This window comes from Bactrocera dorsalis, chromosome 1 (genome assembly GCF_023373825.1).
Source record: "Bactrocera dorsalis isolate Fly_Bdor chromosome 1, ASM2337382v1, whole genome shotgun sequence".
NCBI classification, from domain to species: Eukaryota; Metazoa; Arthropoda; class Insecta; order Diptera; family Tephritidae; genus Bactrocera; species Bactrocera dorsalis.
Window position 1 is genome coordinate 2,041,069 of NC_064303.1, and position 21,070 is coordinate 2,062,138.

The window sequence follows — 21,070 nt, forward strand, 5'->3', positions numbered from 1 at the left end:
CTGATGGTATAATCTCTCTAGCGGAAAAATGGCCAATATTACTGAATGGAACCTTGCTCAGAAAAAAAGCGAACACGTTTTATACCTAGGATACGATCTCTACCATCTGAGAATGGTAAACAATTCTTCAAAGCATTTACGGTTTCGCAGTGAAATCACAACAAGAAACTTGCATTTGAAATTCACCTTGCCCATCAAGCCACCAACACAAAAGCGCTTTAGCGCACTACTTTTGTGGCTTTTGCAATTGAAATAAAATCGAAAACGATTAAAATGCAATCAAGCATCAAAGCAACAACAAAGGTGACGACTAAAGCACCTCTCGCAGCGATTGCATATTTCGTAGGCATTTCAACGAACAGCAGACAACCCCTGCAAAGTACTTAAACCGCAAAACGGCAAATTATGCTCGCCTCGACACATAATGTCTACGCGCGCACACACACAGCCACAAATGATTTCTTTTAATACGAGTGCGCAATCGGCGGTGAGTTGTGTGTGGCATACATTGAGGTGTTGATGCAATGAAAATCTGTGGTTGAATCACGTAATTTGAGTTGCAGCGTAAGATATTTAATTGATTTATTTCTTTATTTGTCTGTGCAACAAAATATGGGTCAAATGGTTAAGCAGCTTGTATTGTTTATAGATGTGCGCCTTGACGCGCTATTCATTTCCTCAAACGAAATGGCTGGCAAACACTTTCCATTCCACTTGATTTGATTTGCGAGCGCGGCGAAAGTGACAAGCGCTCACACCGCTGTGGCAAATTATGCAATTGCAAATGATTGAAAACAGCTGCAACCAGCACAAGCGCGCTTGGGGAGTTTGTACTTGTGAGAAGAAAAGAAGTTTTCTGTTCATGAGTAGAGCAGCAGTACATACATATGTAACTCTATCATGCACCCAAATAACGGGGCATTTGTTGCAGCGCCATTAATACACATACTTGTAGTCAAATAGAGACAATTCTCGTCACTTTGAAATCTCGATTGCTTTACATTTAGAAGTTTGTTTGGCGAAGCACTTAACGTGTGCATAAATAGTCTCGGTCACGGGGCCCTTCAGATATGGGAGACTGCTTATTTTAGTGAAGCAAAATTAATTTTAAACAGTTAGGTTCGCAATATCGCTTCGAAAGTTGAAGTGGCTGTGCTGTAGTTTTTATTAATTTGTGGAAGAAAATCTACACTTTTTTTTATTTCCCGAGTAGGTAACACGGATACCTGAAAATAGCGAACAATGCAAAAATAACAAACACAAAATTAATTTGCACAATTTTCAGCCTATTTTGCCAGGTTTGGTTGGATTAGATGGTTGATCACTCAGTATCCGATCGGACAGTGTCCAGTTAAAACTACTACAATTACACATTCTACCAAGTATTTACATATGTATGTACATATGTATCTCCAGTAACAAAAATTGCTTTTACTATTATCATAATAAAATTTTGTTGCTGTCAATAACAGCGAAATTCATTTGTATCGTTTGTGATTGCAGCAAAAACTGTTAAACGCAATTCATATTAACATGCTCCGACAGCAAAGCAGAAAATGTTAATTGCAATTTACATTAACATTATACGCAGAACAGAAAATGTTACTCGGAATTTAATTTAACATTCTCTGCGGTAATTTCTTTCAACATTCTCTGTTTACAGTTCCGTGTTAGACAACAGCGACAGCAAGAAATTATGCTGTTATTTAACAGCCGAATAGATTATGTACTGCTTATTACAGCAGCAGTTTACAATCATAAATTTAACACAAATTTTGAGGGGAGAAAGTAATCTAAAAACGCCTAAAAGTATGCAATAAATTTAAGCTATATTTTTTTAATTATTAATAATTGTATTAGAAGTAGAGGAATTCCCTACTTCCATACTATGCTTAATGAAATTGAGTTTTAGATATAAAAATATATTTTGCATTAAACTGATATTATTATTTTTTACATTTTTCAGTAGAATCGTTTCAGGAAATTTTAATACAAAATTATTCTATGATACGAAATTTTTCTACCAAAAAAGCTATTTCTAATCATAAAAGAAAATCGTAACTCTATTTCAGTGGTTATTATTCTTACTAAACCTTCATTAATTGCGTTATATGTTTTTATTATAATTGTTTTGATAACATTTTAATATTTGTTGTACAGGGTAGGCCATTTAAAGTTGACCCATTTGTTTCTAAAAAAAAAGAACAAAAGAAAACAATGTTTTTTGTTCATTTCAAAAATAATTTATTTTGGTCCAAGGGGATTTGTTTCAGCTAATATTTAAAAATTATATCGCGTAAATGGGCACCTTTAGCTTTGACAGCTAAATGCACTCTTTTTTCGACATTTTCCATGACTTTGGCCAATGTTTCGGATGATATGGCGGCTGTTTCACGTCGAATGTTGGCTTTCAGTTGAGCTAAGGTCTTTGGCTTATTAGCGTATACCTTGGATTTCAAATAACCCCACAAATAAAAGTCTGGTGGCGTCAAATCTGGTGATCTCGGTGGCCAGTCAACATCACCATTTTTCGATATCAATCGTTTTCAGCCATTTCGATGGCCCATTTGCCAAAATTAAGGCGTCGCGGATAATCAGCTGGGTTTAGTTTTTGTGCCATTTGAATTTTATATGGAAACATCTTCAAATCTTTATGAATTATGCGTCGGAGAGTGGTGCGAGAGATGTCTAATTCCTGAGAGCGGCGATAACTCGATGTCGATGGAGTCTCCTCAATACTGGCTCGTACAGCTTCGATATTTTCATCAGAACGTCTTGTGCGTTGTCTGGATGCATGACTGGCATTACTGAGATTACTGGTGTTCACAAATTTTGCGTATAAGGACTTAATTGTGTTCTTAACTGGAGCACTTTTCACTTTATTTTTTTTGCGAAACGCACGTTGAGTTAACACAATTGAAAAGTTATTTTGAATATAAAGCTGAACAATTTCAGCGCGTTCTTTTGGAGTGTACTGTTCCATGGTATAAATTGTCTTCGAATGACGCTTCTAACGCGGTATGACATTAGCCGATTTGTCAGCGCTGTTAAAAGTTACAGCGTTGCCAGATGGGTCAACTTTAAATGGCCTACCCTGTACTTTTTTTTAATTGTAATATTTGTTGTACTCACCTTACACACTCCCTCCACACACATCGCACGCTGTCTATAATTCGAGCGATAATATTCAGCTGGCCTAAAGCACGGCGTACCATCAATAACCGACGAGTTGAGTGTGGCAAAGTATTTCATACCCTTTGGCTTGCAGTTCAGTTCACATTCGGCATCCTCTGACAGTAAGGAAATTAAGAGGAAATTAGAGTTTAGAAACACAGAGACTGAACTTTTTGCTGTTATACGCAAGCTCAATATATATAATTATATACACAGGGTTACGAATTTATTATAAATTTGATATTGGTATTAGAATTAAGCGCGAAATATTAATTTTAAAACAAATATTTTAATAAGTATTTTATACACTTTTCTGTGACATTTCTTTATTCTTCCATCCAGTATTTGGAATTATTATTATCATTATTTTTTATATCCGGCGTTGGGGATATAAAATGCAAAAATTATTTTGTACCACGATTTTCGGGATAAAAAAAAAGTTTGATTATTAATTCAATTTTTTTAATTTGCAACCTTGTTAAACTAGCAATTAGCAACTCTAGCAAAAATTAGTTATAAACTACAAGTTTTGATGACAATTCAATAAAAAAAATTAAAAAAGTAACTTTTTTAGGTACTTCTGTTAATAATTTTTTAAAGTTCTGAGTAAAAATTAAGTATTTCTTTGTTATTATTTAAGGGGTTACATGAGTTTACGGGTTTCGAAAAATCGAATTTTTTTATTGCCTTAATTTTTTCTACAACACCTCTAGAATATTGTCCTAAAACACGTATTTTTTCACTTTAGATGATCCTATAAGGAGCTATCCTGCCAACGCAGGCGCATTTTTTCCGAGGTGTCACCGGAAATGGCGTCGCAATGACTGAGTATAAAATATTTTTTTTTTCAAAAATTTCAAAATTTCTTTGTTAATAGTTTATGTATTAAACAAAATTCTAATAAAATATTTCATTTTTTTATATATTTTATTAATTCTTGAAAAATAGTGCTTTTACTTGAGGAAACCCATATAACCCCTGAAGGAATGAAAAACTTGAATTTCAATCAACTACATGCGAAAAAAAATCGCGCTTGTATATAATTTTTTTATTTAGAACTTTTTATTTATAAAATATTACTATTTTTCTCTTATTCACCAACCTTTGATATATGGCTCCCACGTGTATTTTTGTCCCTGAAAATCGACCTCATTGAAAGCGGCACATTGCACAGCGCGAAAGTCCGCGAGCGCAGCAGGGCAAGGCTATGAAGAGATCAGAAGGAAATTTACTCGAATAAATATAAGCAGATGCAATTATAAGCCACAACTGATTAAACACATTTATGGGTAAATTACGCACATATGTATATTATATATATGTATTAACAAATGTATATGCATATAATATATATACATGCATATGTAATAATATATATATATATTTATGTAAAGATATGTGTATAAGTATGTATATATGTATGTATGTATATAATGGAGTATGATAGTGCAGGCGGTACATGACCGCTCCAAATACCTGCTCGTTGCAGACGTGATAACGCCTGTAGACGCCAATGCACGCATTGCTGATATAACGTTTGCCGGTCGAGGAGTTGCTATGGGCGGAATAAAAGAGTAGAAGAATATTAAATGGGTCGAAAACTACTTGCAAAGAGACTATACAAAGATAATATAAATGGACAATAAGGCAATAAGTAAATAAGTATGTATGGGAGCAACTTTTTGAAGATTGCATAGGAAATTTGTATTTCAGCTAAATAATAAAGGTTTATATATATATATATATATATCCATATATATATTTAAATAATAAAGCCTTATATTTAGAGTATCATGAATACATACTGCAAATAAATATATGTATATCAATTAATATACATATATTTATAAATATAGATATCAACAGTGGAACCTTGAAAATCTGCGTATGCATAAAATTCGCAATTTTAATTAAACTGAACTCTGAATGAACTTCAACCAAGACACCACTCGCACGCACATACACACACACATATACGCTTTTAATTTTATGTGACTCAAATTCACAGCTCATTGTCTCGCACAGTAGCAGGCATTTATTTATTATTTTATAGCTTTATATTTATTTCTTTACTTTCAATTGACCCATTGACGCACGCACCAACACACAGACATTACACAAACCCAACTATATAATACTCGCACTTGCAAAACTTCAGACTCTGGCAACGATGGGCGCTTGGAAACACACTTGAGATAGCAAACACTGAATGAACACACACATACACATCACTAATGTCAATATTGTGCCACATTTATATTGAAAATGTGTAAGTGTATGTGTGTTGCTAAGATATAAGCGTTTAATAAACAGTAAATAGAAGCACAAAAGTTTAATGACAAAACTTAGCAGCAAATTTCCACTGCTACTAACACTAACGGCAATGGAATTTAAGTATTCGCCGGAACAGCGCGGCGCCAGCGCTGATGGGAAGAATTTTAGCGCGGAATTCGCAAACAGACAGACAGACAAGCGCGCACTTGATTAGCAGATGTGGAGAAAATATAGTGCCCGCAACTTATGTGACTGTATATATACTACTGTGCAGGGGTTTATGTATTAGTAAGTTGCGCATACGCCCTGTAGTATTTTGGAGACAGACACAAACGCCAATGAGCGAAAGTTTATCAAAGCTTAAAGAATATGTATGCAAATGTTTATGCCAATACATATGCACATTTATTTACTAACACATACCATATGCATATATATTTTCTTTTTTTATATAAGCAAACTATAAAGTTGAGTTTAGTTTCCTCTGCCACAACGCCTATGCAATTAATCATAAATATTCGCAGAATTTCTTATATGTGGTTTATTTTCATGATTTTCGCATCATGGGCTAATTAACAAATTAATTTTTTTTCAGTTTTTTTTTATTTTTATCTTATTTTATTACTTTTGTTTATTTTTTAACATTTTTTAATTCTCTTATTTTTTATATTTTTTTTTATTTATCTTTTATTTTATTATTTTTATTTTTTTAATTCTTTTTCTTTTATAATTATTGATTATTTTACTTTTTTCAATTCTCATTTTTTTATCTTTTTTTATTTTTATTTATTTATTTTTTGTTTTTCTTTTTTATTTTATTTTTTTCTATTGCATATTTTATCTTTTGTTCTCCACAGAATGTCAAGTGTAATTGAAATTGAAGCTAAGCGCCGACAGCCAACAGCCGGCAGTCGCCTGCCATCTCTAGCTTGTATTCTTACAATGCATTGTGACATTGGCCACAGCTGGTCATTGTTGACACAAATTTCTAGCTATTTTATATTTATTAGGCATAATTGGTGGGAATGCGAATTCAAAGCGATCGACACTTTTCGCGAATGTAGCGTAAAAAATAAAAAATTTATAGGAAAATTTCAAAAAATATGTTATTTTGAAAGAAATATTTGATGATATTTTGCAGAATACTTGTTTAAGAAATAATGAAAATTAGCATAACCCGAATTCATTCATTCTACAGTTACACTTCGCGAGAACTTTTGCAAATTTGTAAGACGTGTATTTCCGGTCAAGCTGTCTCATTTACGAGACACACCCAGTGTGAAATTTCGAAAGAAATTATTATTATTTTATTTTCTTTTTTGTTTACAAATTTTGCTAGTCTATATCTTAAAAAATACCATACTAATACTTTAAATTAATATTTTAAAAAATTTTTAGTTACTGGCTTAATAGTGATGCTGCTCAGTACAATTAACTTTTTTCTCAAAACTTCATTTAAAGACATACATATGTATGTATGAACCGATCACATCAACATCTTGCATTTTCTGTACTTCATACAATAACCTTCAAGCTTTTTATAAATAATAAATAACCTTTTCACCTAAGGCCATAAACGATCAGAACTTGGGATAAAAATCAAATTTTCTTAAGGCACTATTCTGGTCTAGAAATTTGAGAAAATTAAAATTTCTTTCATAATGCAATAGTTTCAAATTTGATAGCAAATTGATAGATGCAAAACGATCTCCCTACAATAATTTTAGAAAATTGAAATTATATCTGAAGTTGTAGCCGTTTTAGTGTCGTTGCAACTGGACCAATTAAGCGGGGACTACAAAAATAGGCGACCGTATCATGGTTTTATTTTTCAGATGACCAAAAAGCGATAAAGATATGGCCTCTTTCCTCCTCTACTTCAAGGACTCACAACTCAATGTAAAAAGTTTTTTTTTTAATAAATTTGTAACTTTCTCGAATTAAAATAAAAACAGAATTATAAAAAATGGATGACAAAAATATCAAATGATTTTTGTTTTTATCAATTGCCAAAAAACACTCGAAATTCTGGCCTCTGGACTACAATACTACCTAAACGCTGTCATTTCTGGTTTTTTCTGCCTGTAAATTATTGTATGAGTACGGACGGAGTCAAGGAAAACGATGGAATCAGTCCAGCTGACTTGGCTCTCTTTTCGCCTCGTCGGATATCACATGTAATTGAGAAAATAGTTAATATTTTTTTGGTACATTTTTAAGTTATATTATTAAAATATGTATAAATATATCCTCAAATTATAAACAATCGATATAGCATTTTTACAAACTTTTTATTTTAAGCTTCGCATCATATGTGCACCTTAAAATGACTTTTTCATTTAAAATCAGAGCCAAGAAATTCCGCAGATATTGTATGATTAAAATATAGTATTTCCTATAAAGTCAGCCTTGGACCTGAACTGGCACCAAGAGATTATTACCTGTTCCTGACTACAGCAAATGATTTTTCTGGTGAACAGTTTGTCTCGAGATAAGCTTGTGAAAATCGATTGTCCCAGTTTCTGACAATAAGAAAGAGGATTCTTATCGAGCTTTAAGAAATTTCCTTTAAGATGACAAGAAGTTATCGGCCACAAGTCAACGTAATGGTGACCTAAATCAGATCATTCTAACTAAGCTAACTAAAAGCCTAAAATGTATGCAAAATTAATGGCTTACTTCTTAAAAGACCTTATATAACATGATATTTTCCACAAATTAAATACTTCTTAGTAACTGGAAACCGGTCTCTTCTTTCGTCCTTGAGTGTATATTCTTGGTACAACCAACTCTGACCTCAACTAACCTATTTTTAAAACACCACGAGAAAATTGTAATCACACCTCTCTTTATAAATCTATTTATAAATGTCTTACACATAAAAAACTTGTTTATTAATAAAGAATTTTAGTTCCTATAAACGCATGTTGAATGCGTAGTGTAGAAAACGCTACAAAAACAAAATAAAATAGTACTATAATGACTAAAGCATACCCAACTAGCTGCAAATCATTCTCTGCTGATAAGGACCAAATGTGAATATGTGCGTATGTATGTATATATGCATGTGTAGCGCGATCATTATGGGGCGCCGCAAGTTCTACATTTCACGCTACACACTGATCTCATCACATTTCAATTTTTATATAAGCCTACATGTCTGTGTATATATGTATGTATGTAAGTGTATGGTTTTAAATTAAAAGGCGTACTTTTTTAATATATTCACTTGTAATTATATATAATGCATATATGTATGTATGTATGTATGTAAATATTTTTTTTATATTTATTGGTGTATTTGTGTCTTCCAAGTACATAGTTCAGCACATCAATAGTATTGTAAGTTAAGCGATAACTCAGCCATGCCATTCCATATATTATATATACATATTTATTTATATATTTGTATATATATTTGTAGAAATCGATTTTAGGTACTGCAAAATTTATATTTCATTATAAAACGCAATTCAGTTTCGAAACAACTGCGAACGCGAGTGGATTTTTCCCCAGTAAATATATAAGCCGCTGACATCACTGAGCGTTTTGAGGAAGAACTTAATCTTTAACGGTTATATAAATATCGAAAAAAGTCTAAAACGATGGCTAATAAGTTACAGAAGTTGTTGTTGTTGTTGAGTGTTTTGTTGTTGCATCAGGTAAAGCAGCTGCACGTGACACATAAATATTTACTTATTACTTAATATAAATATTTTGAATACAAAAATCAAAGCTTTATTGCGCAGGCAAAGTGTTACTGAAACTGATGAAGAGTTGAGTTATTGTGGATTCTTTATTTTTGAAACAATTAAATTCTTTTGAGATTTTCTATTTTCGAAATCATATACTTATTTATTATTTCTTATTTCAAAAATATTAATTAAATTTTTTCTTAATTAATTAAAAAAAATTTAAAAATTAACGGCAGACTTTTTAATTAATTTATAAAATATTTTTTGATAAATTGAATAAAAATCAAAAGATTAACTGCAGAAGTTTTATTAAATTAAAAAAAAATAAGAGCATATTTTTTTAATTAATAAAAAAAAATTAAAAAAATTTAAATGCCGATATTTAAAATTAATTTTAAACAATTTCAAAAAATTATTTTTTACTAAATAAAAAAAAAATGAACCGCAAATACAAATTAGTTAAAATATTGTCCAAAAAATTAACTACAAATATTTAAGTTAATAAAAAAAATTAAAAAACGCAACTGTAATTTTTGTAATTAATTTATAAAAACTTAAAAAAAAATTTTAATTAGAAAATAAAAAAAAAATATTGTTGATTAAAAAATTAAAAAAAGACTTAACTGCAGATTTCTTAATTAATTTATATACATTAAACAATTGCAATTTTTTGGTTAATTAAAATAATTTCTAAAAATTTTATTTAATTGGACTAATTGCAAATTTTAAAATTAATTAGTGAAAACTAAACTGGACATTTTTTTATTAATTAAACAAATTTTCAAAAATTTAGCTGGACATTTTTTTTAAATTAAGAAAATTAAAAAAACATTATCAACGATTTGTTTACTTACAGAACTGCACATTTTTTAAATAATTAAAAAAAGTATTACTAAGTTTTTAATTTAAAAATGTTTCAAAATTTAACTGTAAATTTTTTTAAAAAATTAAAAAAAATTTAAAAATTTAACTGCAGATTATTTTATCAAATAAAAAAATTTAATTTAATAAAATAATAATAATCTAAGTAAGTTCATTCAGTTTTAACGTCTGGTCAGACCAGAAAATATATGACATTAAAACATGTAAAATATTCAATAATCCACTCCGAATAATCGAAAAATTTCAAAAATCCTAATTTTAATCATCATTATAAAAAAATTTAATACTAAAATTGGTCAATATTTTTTTAGAAATTATAAAAGAAATTTAAAAAATTACTAGATTTTAAACAATTTAAATATTAATAAAAAAAATCGTTCAAAATTATTATTTATTGAGCTGAAGTTAATACATTATTTATTAAAAATATTTTTCTATAATTTAAATTAGCAAAAAAAAAAAGCAAAAACACAAAATGTTTACAATTATTGTTTTGACTAACTCCTCATATGCATGCCAATTCTTACGTATACGAACAAACAAAAACAACACATTTACGCAATTTAATTAATCGCATTTGCACCACCCATATTTTGTCTTGTCAGTTCACACGCTCGACCGCCTTCCTCATACCACGCGATCCCGACTGCACAAATAGCGATAACGAGACAATCGAACCCAGCGAGAAATGCTCGTCAATGCTGCACTTTCAACGCAATCTCGGCAAATACCGTAACTTCTTCGCCAATCTGCTGCAGGAAGAGAACGAACAATTCGCGGCCGAACTACAGGAACTCTACAACTTAGTCAGCTCGGCGCTAGTAGAGCACGACTACAATGAGATGCAGCGACAATTTTTCTACTCCGTTTGGCTGGTTGAGCGCACCAAAGATCTGGAGGACTATTTGGATATGAAGGGTTTCCGAACAATTTAGGCAATATAGAAGAATTTAAAATTGTGTAAAGTATCGTGTATGAATTTGGTTGATTTTAATGTATGCAGTTGTATTCCGATTGTGCTTTCTTCAATTACCTAGACACATGCCCTGACGGGATAACAAAAATGTTCTTCTAAAAGTTTGCTGCGCTCTTCTATTCACATTTCTTATATTTATTGTTCGCATAATTTATTATAATTATTTTTTACTTAAATAGTATTATTATGGGTGTTGCAAATATATGTTTTAACAACAAATAGTAGGCTTAGTATAAATAAAATCATTTACTTCCTTGTGGAACCACTCAAGCTGATACATCGGAATAAAAATAAGAAAAATTTTAAATGGTATTTTTTAAGCAAATTTTAAAGAACATTAAACCGAGTAAGTGGTAGCTAGATAGCGCTAGAAAAAGACGTGGATGTCAGTGGGGCTCAGCATAAGACTTTTTTGGTTTTTGACATTATTCTTGAGTTTTAGGCATTTTTTACTTTTTTCAAGCTTTCCGCGATAGAGAAAATGCAATTAATCTTGCTTTTCTGACGTCATTTTAGACAATTTTATTGTTCCCGTCTTAACACTACGGTGCTCAGAAATTAAAGTTAATTTGTTTATAAAATTCTTCCAAATCAATTTTATCCCCATATAAAATGTACTCTAAGTATTGCCGTCTCATAAAGCACACTCTTGTCAAATCTTTTTACAGTTCTCAAAACAGTGTGACTAGCCTTTTTCCGGTAGATCTCAGTACCTTTTTATCACCATCATCGTGTCGAAGCGATGTCTCCGCTTTAGCCTTTTGAGTTTGCTGAATAGCCAGAAGTTGTACGGTGTCAAATTAGACGAATATAGGGCTTGGAGAACGATATCGAGTAAAGTTTAAATAATATTCCAACACTAACAACGAGGTCTCTATATCTCAATCGACGGTTTTCAAGCAAATTTTGATTTCATCGACGTAGCCCTCGCCGGTAAAGATTCATGATCGGCCAGAGTGCGGCTCGTCTTGAAGGTGTTCTCGGGCACTTTGAGCTTTCTTATTTATTTTTGATTTTCTTTTTATTATTATTTATCCTTTTTCATTGATTTTTGATGATGGAGATCTCGTAAAATCTTAACTTAGTCAGAAAATTATATATGTAGATCATTTTTGAAGCGCACATACGAATCGCACGAAATTTTGGTTTGGCAAATTAAAAAGATTTATTTTTTCACTGAGCTTTAAAATTTGTGAGAAAAAACAATTTGCCTTAAAGTAATCAAATTCCAAAAATCGTTAACATCTTTTAAGGGTATGTTTTTTTATTGCCTTATTGAATTGTACTAAACTGCTAGAATATTGTCCAAAATTTTCATGTTGATCCGAGTAATAGTTCCGGATATACAGCCTTAAGAACTTGTCCACCCGAGGCTAACTAGGCTAAATGCACAGGCTTTAAACGCGTTTTCCTTTTTTTCTTTCAAAAATTTCAGAATTTATTTATTAATAGTGTATGTTTGTAATAATGTAAATTCTAATAAAATATTTAATTTTTTATATGAGAAAAAAATTTTTGAAAACATGCTGGTTTTTACCCTTTAAACAGTTAGGTTTACTGAAAGAATCGTTGGAATTCAATTTGTAAAGAATTCAATATCCTACAAGTCCATGAAAAAAGGTATTTTTTCAATTAGTCGGTGAAGGTGAAGAACTTTTTCATTACAATAAAGAGGTCATACTTGGATGGTTGGATAACAACCTATTTTTCAGAGAACCAAACAAAAAATGTATAGTCATTTTTTTGACCCACACTAATACCCATATATATTTAAGTGAGTCATTACTTATCAATATTAAGAGTAAATATATTCAGAAGCGTCAACGTACTCATTCAATTCTTCACAGTATTCTATATTAATACGAGTATATTTATGTATATATTGAGATGAGAAATGAGAAATGTACACAAACCATACTAAATTGATATACTTGTATAAAGAGCTTCCATTCGAAGAACTCTTATTTAAGTTCTCGTGCAAGTCGACTTAAGCATTTTCTTAGATTAACTACTAAAAGCAATAAATATACTCGTACGTATACAATATGCGTCACCTACTTGGTTGAAAATATTAACTATTACGCCAATATTTATATTTTATAGGAAAATTTTCGTAACCTTACATTGAAATTATTATATGTGCTCGTACACTACCAATGGGGTATAATTAAGTGTAAGTACGAAAATTAATAGTGGTGTAAGTAAAAAAAATTATGTCCGTTTAATGACTTTTCTAAATCATTATATTTTACAACTCACATTTATTTGAACTTGTGGTGCATATTTGGGCGGAACTTTTTATTGAAAAATGTTTTGGAAACTTTTTATTTCCCTTAGAAATTATAAAATTTTTGAAAATCACTTGCTCTGAAAGCACGGCAAACCCCGTTTTATGAAATATTAAATCTGATTAGTTCACCAACACAAGAAATTTTTGATTAATTAATTTAATTACTCCAAATAAATGCTCACAGATTTTCGCACAATATTTTCGATTATTTTTAACACACTGAACACAGAATAACTAGACCGCTCCTCACTGTCCAAATCGATCGAACTGAAACTCCAGCACCTTATAATCCAAATACCGCCGGAATTTCGTTGTCAAATCATCAAAACTGTCTAGCACATCCATCTTTTGCTTAAGATCCGCACTCGTCAGCGTCGACTCCACAACATTTAATGTGTCTTTTATCATTGCGGCGAAAGACGCAGCATCTTCCTGCTTCTGCAAATAGAGCAAAAACTCCTTAAAGAACTTCAGCTGCACATTGAGCACCGCTTCCTCCTCCGGTTCCGCGTCGATCAGCTGCCACAGCGCCGCCGAAAATGTCTCCTGTATACCCGTGAAAGCAGTATATTTCTGGTCGAAATCATCAATCTTCACGGCACTTTCATAAGCTGGCAAGACCTCCTCAATTTCCTCAGCCAATGAACCGCTCACCTCTGTCATCAGCGTGCGCATGCTCCACTCTTGTACGCGTATATCCTCGTTTAAGAATTGCTCGTCGTACTGCAGATTAACATAAGCCATAAACGATTGGCGTTGCTCTCCTTCGTACTCCAGCAGCTGTTTCTCCTCGACCAGCGGATCCTCGGCATTGGCGGCTTTTAAGTAACGCGCCAACAGTTGCTCCAATTCAATGGCATACTTCGCGTCGACATCCTGCTGAATGCGTGCTAGCCGACGTGCTGTGTAGCTCAGGTGACTGCTAATTTGCGCCTTCAGTTCGTCCACGTCCACTTCGACCGGATTGCCGGCGATGCACTAGTTGTTGGGAAGACAGTTTTTCTCAATATAGTTTCATAGAAGTTTCAGTTGCTTCATACCTGCAGTGCGAGGATTATTTGAAGATTGATCAGCAGCAGCTTTTGCCAAAGCATTGTGTTCACTTAACTTTCTATTTGCGAAGCTTATGGCTTACTGTTGGTGTTGAGGCACTCAAGCGTCTTAAAGTGCGTTTGGCGTGCATGCAACCCAATTTTATTACAAGTTACACGGTAAAAACTTATTTCAAAGTCGTAGCTTTCGTAAGAAAATCAGCAAACGCATAGGTCTAGGTCGGCAGCCAAGTTATTACTGACTCCCAGCATGCAAATTCAATTAGGCGCAAACTTGGTGCTTCCCATTCGCAGACAGAGCTCTACATTAATCATTTTTTGTTTTAATTTACTTGGACTTTTCAATGACAATTGTAAGAGCAATGTACTAAATGCATATTTTGAGCAGATAAGGCAGCTTTGGCAAACCGAATTAATGCACGAAAAGGTTGATCCAAAGGTTGATAAAAGAAGTCAAACTGAGTCAGATATTGATGGTGTAGCGGAAGCAAAGGTATCCGCTAAGACTTCAATCTCTGCCTTCTCTTCCGGTAGTCAGTCTGCAATAGAGTTCACCTTCACTGGCTTCCGGTACTCAAAGGGTTAGTTGGGAACGCACTGGCCTCGAATTTACCTGCTCTAAGCAGCTTATAGACAAGAGACACCGGAACTCTGTTTCGCGGTGGATCCCGACACTATAAATTCATAAATAAACTCTACCGCAAGGAAAAGAGATCGGTCAAAGAAAGATATTGGCAGCAATCTACAGGCAGCTGCTAATTTATACATGCGATTAGGGAGCGCATTGCCTCTATAGAGCTCATAGAATTCTTCAGAATATTGGACCTATGTAAATCCGTGTGAAATAGTGGAAGGCTCTTCAGGTCGCAGTCCCAACCCTAATTTATAATAATAATCGAATATATTCAACGATAGTATTTAAGATCTACCTGAGACATGTATCCGGATTTGCGTCCGACCAAGCACCAACTCCTTAATAATATTTTCCACACATTGCATATTTCCAATTATTTTTTTGAAATCAACATTTTGAACCACCCTATATAAATCTAGAGTAATAGCAATTAAATTGAGGCAATCGTCTCTGCAACCTACTAAGCAATTGAAGTGACTCAGTTCTGTCTGCACCAAGAATTCCGTAGATGCAAAGGCAAAAAAAAATTATAAAAATAATTGCTTGAATGAGATTAAGAAGATTTACTACAAATCGAAATTAAAGAAAGTTTTAAATAAATAAAAATTCAATTAAAATAAGATAAAAATATTTTGAATATTATTTGGTACATAACAATATATTCCCAAATATAAAATAACAGTATTGTACTTTCCAGCTATTTGATCTTAATATAATTTCTTCACAGTGCATGAAACCTTCCGCCTTACACTTGCAAGTTTTATAAATACAGCCTATTTTCGAATTATACTAATTATTCGATTTGTAGTAAACTATGCAATCAAAAACACGCAACTGTCTGAGCACGCACTCACAAATAAAGGCGCTTTTAAGATTCATATTACGACATAACCGATTGCTTAACCAAAAATCATCCAACTGTATCCTAATATAATTTCGTTCGTGAGATAAACAGTCAGAAACTCTGTAAATGATTTGATCATTACCAACTTGTTTGCGAATATTTATTTGTGTTTTTATTCAAATATCGAACAAATCCGGCATGAAAGATAACATAGCATATATTTTCTACATGAAAAATTGTAGAACGTGAAAAAGCTGACCCTTTCATTATCTGCAGCAAACATTAACGAAAACGAAGACAGAAGCGTTGGACTTCATCAAGGATTTGGATGCAACGTATGATGCTTATCTCTTAGAAGTTGGTAGAATTAATAATCAACACAAATCAATAGACGTTTGTTGCCTTTTAATACTTCAGGATTACAGACCAAAAAATATTAATAATCACAGATAGTTTTATTTTTTTCCAAATATTCTCAATTAAGATCTTACATGACGATATTGCAATATCAGTTTGTGGACAGCATCAATAGCTTTCGGAACAAAAAGTTATTTTGCACAACCTTCACATAATTTTTCTTGAAGTGATCAACGACTTCGTTTAGAAGGAGCTCCATCACCAAAACGTTCATTAAGTCCATCAATGCGCTGTTTCTGAGTTAATTCATGTTAAAAGTCTACAACAACTACTGGCTACTTAACCAATCTTGGAGTACAGCTTAACTTCTTGAATTATGAAAAATTATGCTACAGCTAATTTTAATAAATAATTCCAATAAATAATACATGAGGAGAAAATTCGTAAATCTGCTGGAATTCATAATCGACTAATTAATAAAAAATACAAAACGAATAAACAAAATTAAGCCAATTTTAACGAATTTTATACTATTTTGCATAATTAAATGTCACGCGTTGCTTTCGAATGCAAATTCAGGTTGAGACAATTAACATAATATATACAAGCCTCCTAAGAATCACTCAAACCATGCAAACTTAAGGAAATAAACAAGTTAATATTCTAGAAAGGGAAAAAATCAATAAAAGATAAATGTATAAAAATTGTCTGATCAGTAGCAAAGCTTGTCTAATAAGCATAAAGACTTGTCTAAGCGTCTCGCAATTAGCAGTTAATTCGTAAGACGAAAGCGTTTATATGACCGCATTAAAAACTAGAAGCAAACAAATAATAAAAAAAACAGAACAGCAATTATTTCATTTTAGCAATATGCTTTGCCAATTTTTATTTTCACACGTACGCCAATAGATAGGTCCATTTTACGACACACATTCCTCTTCAATTTTGTAATAAATTAAATTTACGATTACATACAATTATTTCATAGAATACTCATTAGACGAGATGAGTAATCTACTGCTTTTCAACGTATTTTTCTCTCAAGTAGTTGAAGACGTCCTTGTTTTCGGGATTGGTAACTTCGAAGTAAATCTTTTGCTTGTCTTCCAAAGTGGCGGCAGTCAAACCACCCTCAGCCTTAACCTTCAAAGCGGCGATTTCATCCTTGTGCTTGATATCGGCGTCAGCGAGCAAACCGTCAAAGAATTTGATGGCACCGTTCAATGATTTTTCGATCTCTGGCAAAGTTTGCTTCTTCAAGTATTCTTGGAAACCGGCACGGTGGTCCTGGGTGAATTTCAAGTAGCTTTCCACCTTTTTGGCGGCATCAGCTTCCTTGGCGATAGCGTTCAAGCTTTCGATGGACTTCTCAATGTCAGCCTTGAATTCAGCGGAATCAGATTTTGGCAACAAAGCTTTGTAGAATTCGAGAGAGTTTTGGATTTCACCATCAACATTCAATTCCTGCAATTTCTTGTGCAAATACTGGTTGAATTCTTCGGGGAAAGTGCCAGCCAAGCCATCCAAAATAGTGGTCTTGGCTTTGCTGTCGGTCTCCTTGAGCGCAGCCTCGGTCTGGGCGATCAATTTCTCGAGATTGGCCTTGTGTGCCTCATCGACACTGGCGAGGATCTTGTTGTAACCGTCGAGGTTGACACGCAGATCAGCATCGATCGCTTCAGCAATGCTGGCAGCGAAAGACAACTATTGGAAAACGAGAAAAGTACCAAATATACGCCGTTAATTGATTGCTTCAATCCACTTTGCAATGTCCAGCAGCTTTACTTACCTGTGCGCAGGCAGCGACGCAGAGTAGTGCAGCAAGGAAGAATTTCGACATTTTAGTTTATTATTATTAAGTACGTCCACACGCTTGACCAGCTCAATTGAGACTCACAATCGATTGCGCAGCCGCCGCCTCTATTTATACCTATAACATCGCGGTGCCCGCGGCTATAAACTTTATTTTTGTATCTTTGTATATTGTGTCGCTACTGAGAAATCGTAGAAATAAGAAAACAAACTGTGTATTCTGCCAAACTCTGTATTTTTGAGATCGGCACGGCTTTAAAACGCTCTTACTTAATTTTTGCGGTTTGTTTGTTCTCCATTTTATTTCGCACCGCTTGTTTATTTATTTCTTTTGCTGCTCATTTGCATATTCATGGCACTATAACTTCTGAAGTTTTGTGAATGTTATTGTTGTGATGAACATCGTTTTTTCTAGTACATATGTAAGCGCAGTTAAATTTGTTTTGCAATAAAAAGCGCGAATTGTAAAAACCCCCGGAAAAAGTTAAAACTACACGGTATAAAATTGATAGTTTTGTTTATTCTGAATTCTACGAGCAGCTGAGATAACTTTTTCTTAAGCTCTCTTGGAAACATAGAATGGAAGATTTAACTTTTATCTAACCATCTTTTTGCTTTTCGGAGTTCGTTCCAACTTTATACATATGTTTCCATTGCTTTTTACGGGAAATTAGTATTAATATCCAAGACATCAAACCTTTTTTTGACAGATCGTGTTATGATGACATGTTATTCAGTATTGTTTGGCATTTCATTATGGAAAGACCATCACCCATTTGAAACCTAGCACTCATTAATGCATAATATTCGGCCGAATAGACCACAACCAGCACTTAGTGAAGAAAATATAGCAGCCATAGCTGAGAGTGTACAAGTGACGAGTCATAGATCTTTGATTATGATCCCGAGACAAAGAGGCAATCTTCCACACACGCACAGAGGGCATCCACGCCGGCAAAGGGGATCCAAGCAGCATGCACCTCAGCCCTCAAATCTATTCCGGACAATGCCTTCCGTGACGCCTTCAATGCTTTGAAAGTTTTGTAACGATTTGTTCAATCATTTTTCTTCTATGTAATCGACTCAGTCCTATTACTTTCCGGACCATCCCTGTATTGCTCCGAGGGGCAGCATAATCTACATTTCGAGACTTGAAGGAAATAGAACTGTCAGGTCACATTATAAATATTTACGATCCTAAAATCAGACTGGCTATCTGAGAGAATCGGATTAATGTGAGATGAAATCTATATCATCTCAAAATAAATCGGTAACAATTTTAATTAACTTATGGCAGTTAATGACTTAAAATAAGGAAGACTATGACTGCAGTATGTGTAGTGAGTGATACAGGTGAGGCTTCGCTGCTTAGTGAAATAGTACTATTGTCTGTACCAGGAAAAGTATACGTGTAATTGCAATACAATAAAAATTATTGTAGTTAATTAATTCAATTAAATAGATAATTAATTCAATTAGTGCATTGACTGAGTCACCGCTGCAGTATTGAGAAATTGAATACATTTTTTTTTTGTTAAATTTGCTGTGAATAAATTTTTAGCAACAAAAAATCTAGTCTAGTCAGTTGAGCGGTCTAATTGGAGGCACTTAAACTTTCGAGTGTACTTTTACGCTTCTCATTCGATGTTTCTTTTTTTACATACAGACACACAGCCATATGTATGTGCTGCTGTGACAGCCAGGTATACTCGCATCAATTCACCGGCTCTAGCGCTCTTCGCAGATAAATTAACACATAATTTCGTATGAATGTTGACCAATCGATTAGCATTTATAATTCAATATTTTCCACTTCTGTGCGCACACAAAGCGTCTATCGCTTAGTTTGGAACTTTTTCCTATAGAAATCTTGTAAAAACAAATGTTTCGGCAATCAGAAGAAAGCTAATAAGCGATTTCGCTACAAAGACCCATATTGTTCAGCTCTAGCTGTTTTACGAGCTGTATATGAAAGTGTATCTGGATATTGGCGACAATTGGACGCCTTCTTCTCTGAAACTATGAAACTGGTAGCAACAACAACAACAGTGTACATGCGCTTACCGAACTGTTTTGGACGCAGCTTTCGCGGTCAGTCATCTGTTTGCTGTTTTGATCTTATTATCATTGTTGTTTTTGTAATGAATGGTAGCAGTTTTTTGGGCTTGTGCTGGCGCTGCTGTTAGTGGTGAAGTTAGGAGCACAACAAAAGAATACACGCGTCATCAACGCTAATGATGACGAGACAACAAAACCATTAATGTGTGGTGAATAATAATTCTTTATATTTGCATAACAAATTTATAGATCTCGCTTGTGCACAAGCATGTTTGTTCTAAACCTACATACATACATATATGGATATGTGGTATATTATGATTTTTAAACTGTGCCAATTAAGAAAACCGGGCGGGAGATCACCTATTTGGCTTCATGCTCAAGCAAAAGCACTTCGACCACAAAAGCCGCGTTTAAAAAGCGATTAAATAAAATAAATAAACACAAATGACCAATTGAAGGTTTTCATCGGAAAAATAAATAAGAAATATATATATTTGCACACAAGTGTATGTTTATTAGCACCTATTGCGGTTAGGTAGGCAATGCCATTAATAAGTCTGTTTGCATATATTTATGTATACACGTGTACATATGTACATATATATTTTATGTAGATTAATCATTCAACATTAAAATTAGAAAACTAGATGATTTGATTTATCTTATTGGTATGCAAAATCACAGTAAAAATTGTCTGATTATTTATAAACAAAATGTGTAGGGAATACACAAAAATTCAAAATTGTACAGCTTGATATCTTAACCCGTTGTGGTACTAGGTGGAAGCAGCAGAACAGTTTCCTCAAATAATTAGTGCTAATTGACAGTACCTGGAATATGTGTACTTAATTGTCCTGGGTACCTTCAAGACCGTAGAATTTTAACTTGCTCTTTCAAAGCATATGGTCAAATTTGACCCGGACTACCTTAGGAAAAAAAAAAAAATGTACGGCGTGTTTACTTGAAACTGCGTGTTTCTAATGAAATCATGATCCAAGGCTTTAGATCTTTTCATTACG

The 21,070-nt window shown here is 33.1% G+C and overlaps 4 protein-coding genes across 4 annotated transcripts in view; 1 reads left to right on the forward strand and 3 right to left on the reverse strand.

Annotated features, from left to right (window-relative positions):
* The window catches only part of LOC105232314 (thrombospondin type-1 domain-containing protein 4), a 37,965-nt gene extending 33,592 nt beyond the window's left edge, over positions 1–4,373 (reverse strand). Inside the window, exons 1-2 of the mRNA XM_049456786.1 lie at positions 4,277–4,373; positions 3,133–3,290 (exon numbers count right to left, since the gene is read on the reverse strand). Coding sequence (XP_049312743.1) covers positions 3,133–3,252 — 120 coding nt within the window. The 5' untranslated portion in view covers positions 3,253–3,290; positions 4,277–4,373. The remainder of the gene's footprint in view (positions 1–3,132; positions 3,291–4,276) is intronic.
* A 4,541-nt stretch (positions 4,374–8,914) lies between these two features.
* LOC105232318 (uncharacterized) lies at positions 8,915–12,467 on the forward strand. Its single transcript, XM_011213968.3, has 2 exons — positions 8,915–9,110; positions 10,631–12,467. Exons 1-2 carry the CDS (start codon positions 9,054–9,056, stop codon positions 10,958–10,960), a joined length of 387 nt encoding a protein of 128 aa, XP_011212270.2. The 5' UTR covers positions 8,915–9,053; the 3' UTR covers positions 10,961–12,467.
* Positions 12,468–13,411: 944 nt separating this feature from the next.
* On the reverse strand, positions 13,412–14,492 carry LOC105232317 (uncharacterized). Its single transcript, XM_011213967.4, has 2 exons — positions 14,332–14,492; positions 13,412–14,269 (listed from the first exon to the last, which is right to left on the reverse strand). Exons 1-2 carry the CDS (start codon positions 14,383–14,385, stop codon positions 13,538–13,540), a joined length of 786 nt encoding a protein of 261 aa, XP_011212269.2. The 5' UTR covers positions 14,386–14,492; the 3' UTR covers positions 13,412–13,537.
* A 2,538-nt stretch (positions 14,493–17,030) lies between these two features.
* Positions 17,031–18,126, reverse strand: LOC105232316 (uncharacterized). Its single transcript, XM_011213965.3, has 2 exons — positions 17,968–18,126; positions 17,031–17,882 (listed from the first exon to the last, which is right to left on the reverse strand). Exons 1-2 carry the CDS (start codon positions 18,016–18,018, stop codon positions 17,193–17,195), a joined length of 741 nt encoding a protein of 246 aa, XP_011212267.1. The 5' UTR covers positions 18,019–18,126; the 3' UTR covers positions 17,031–17,192.
* Positions 18,127–21,070: the final 2,944 nt, after the last annotated feature.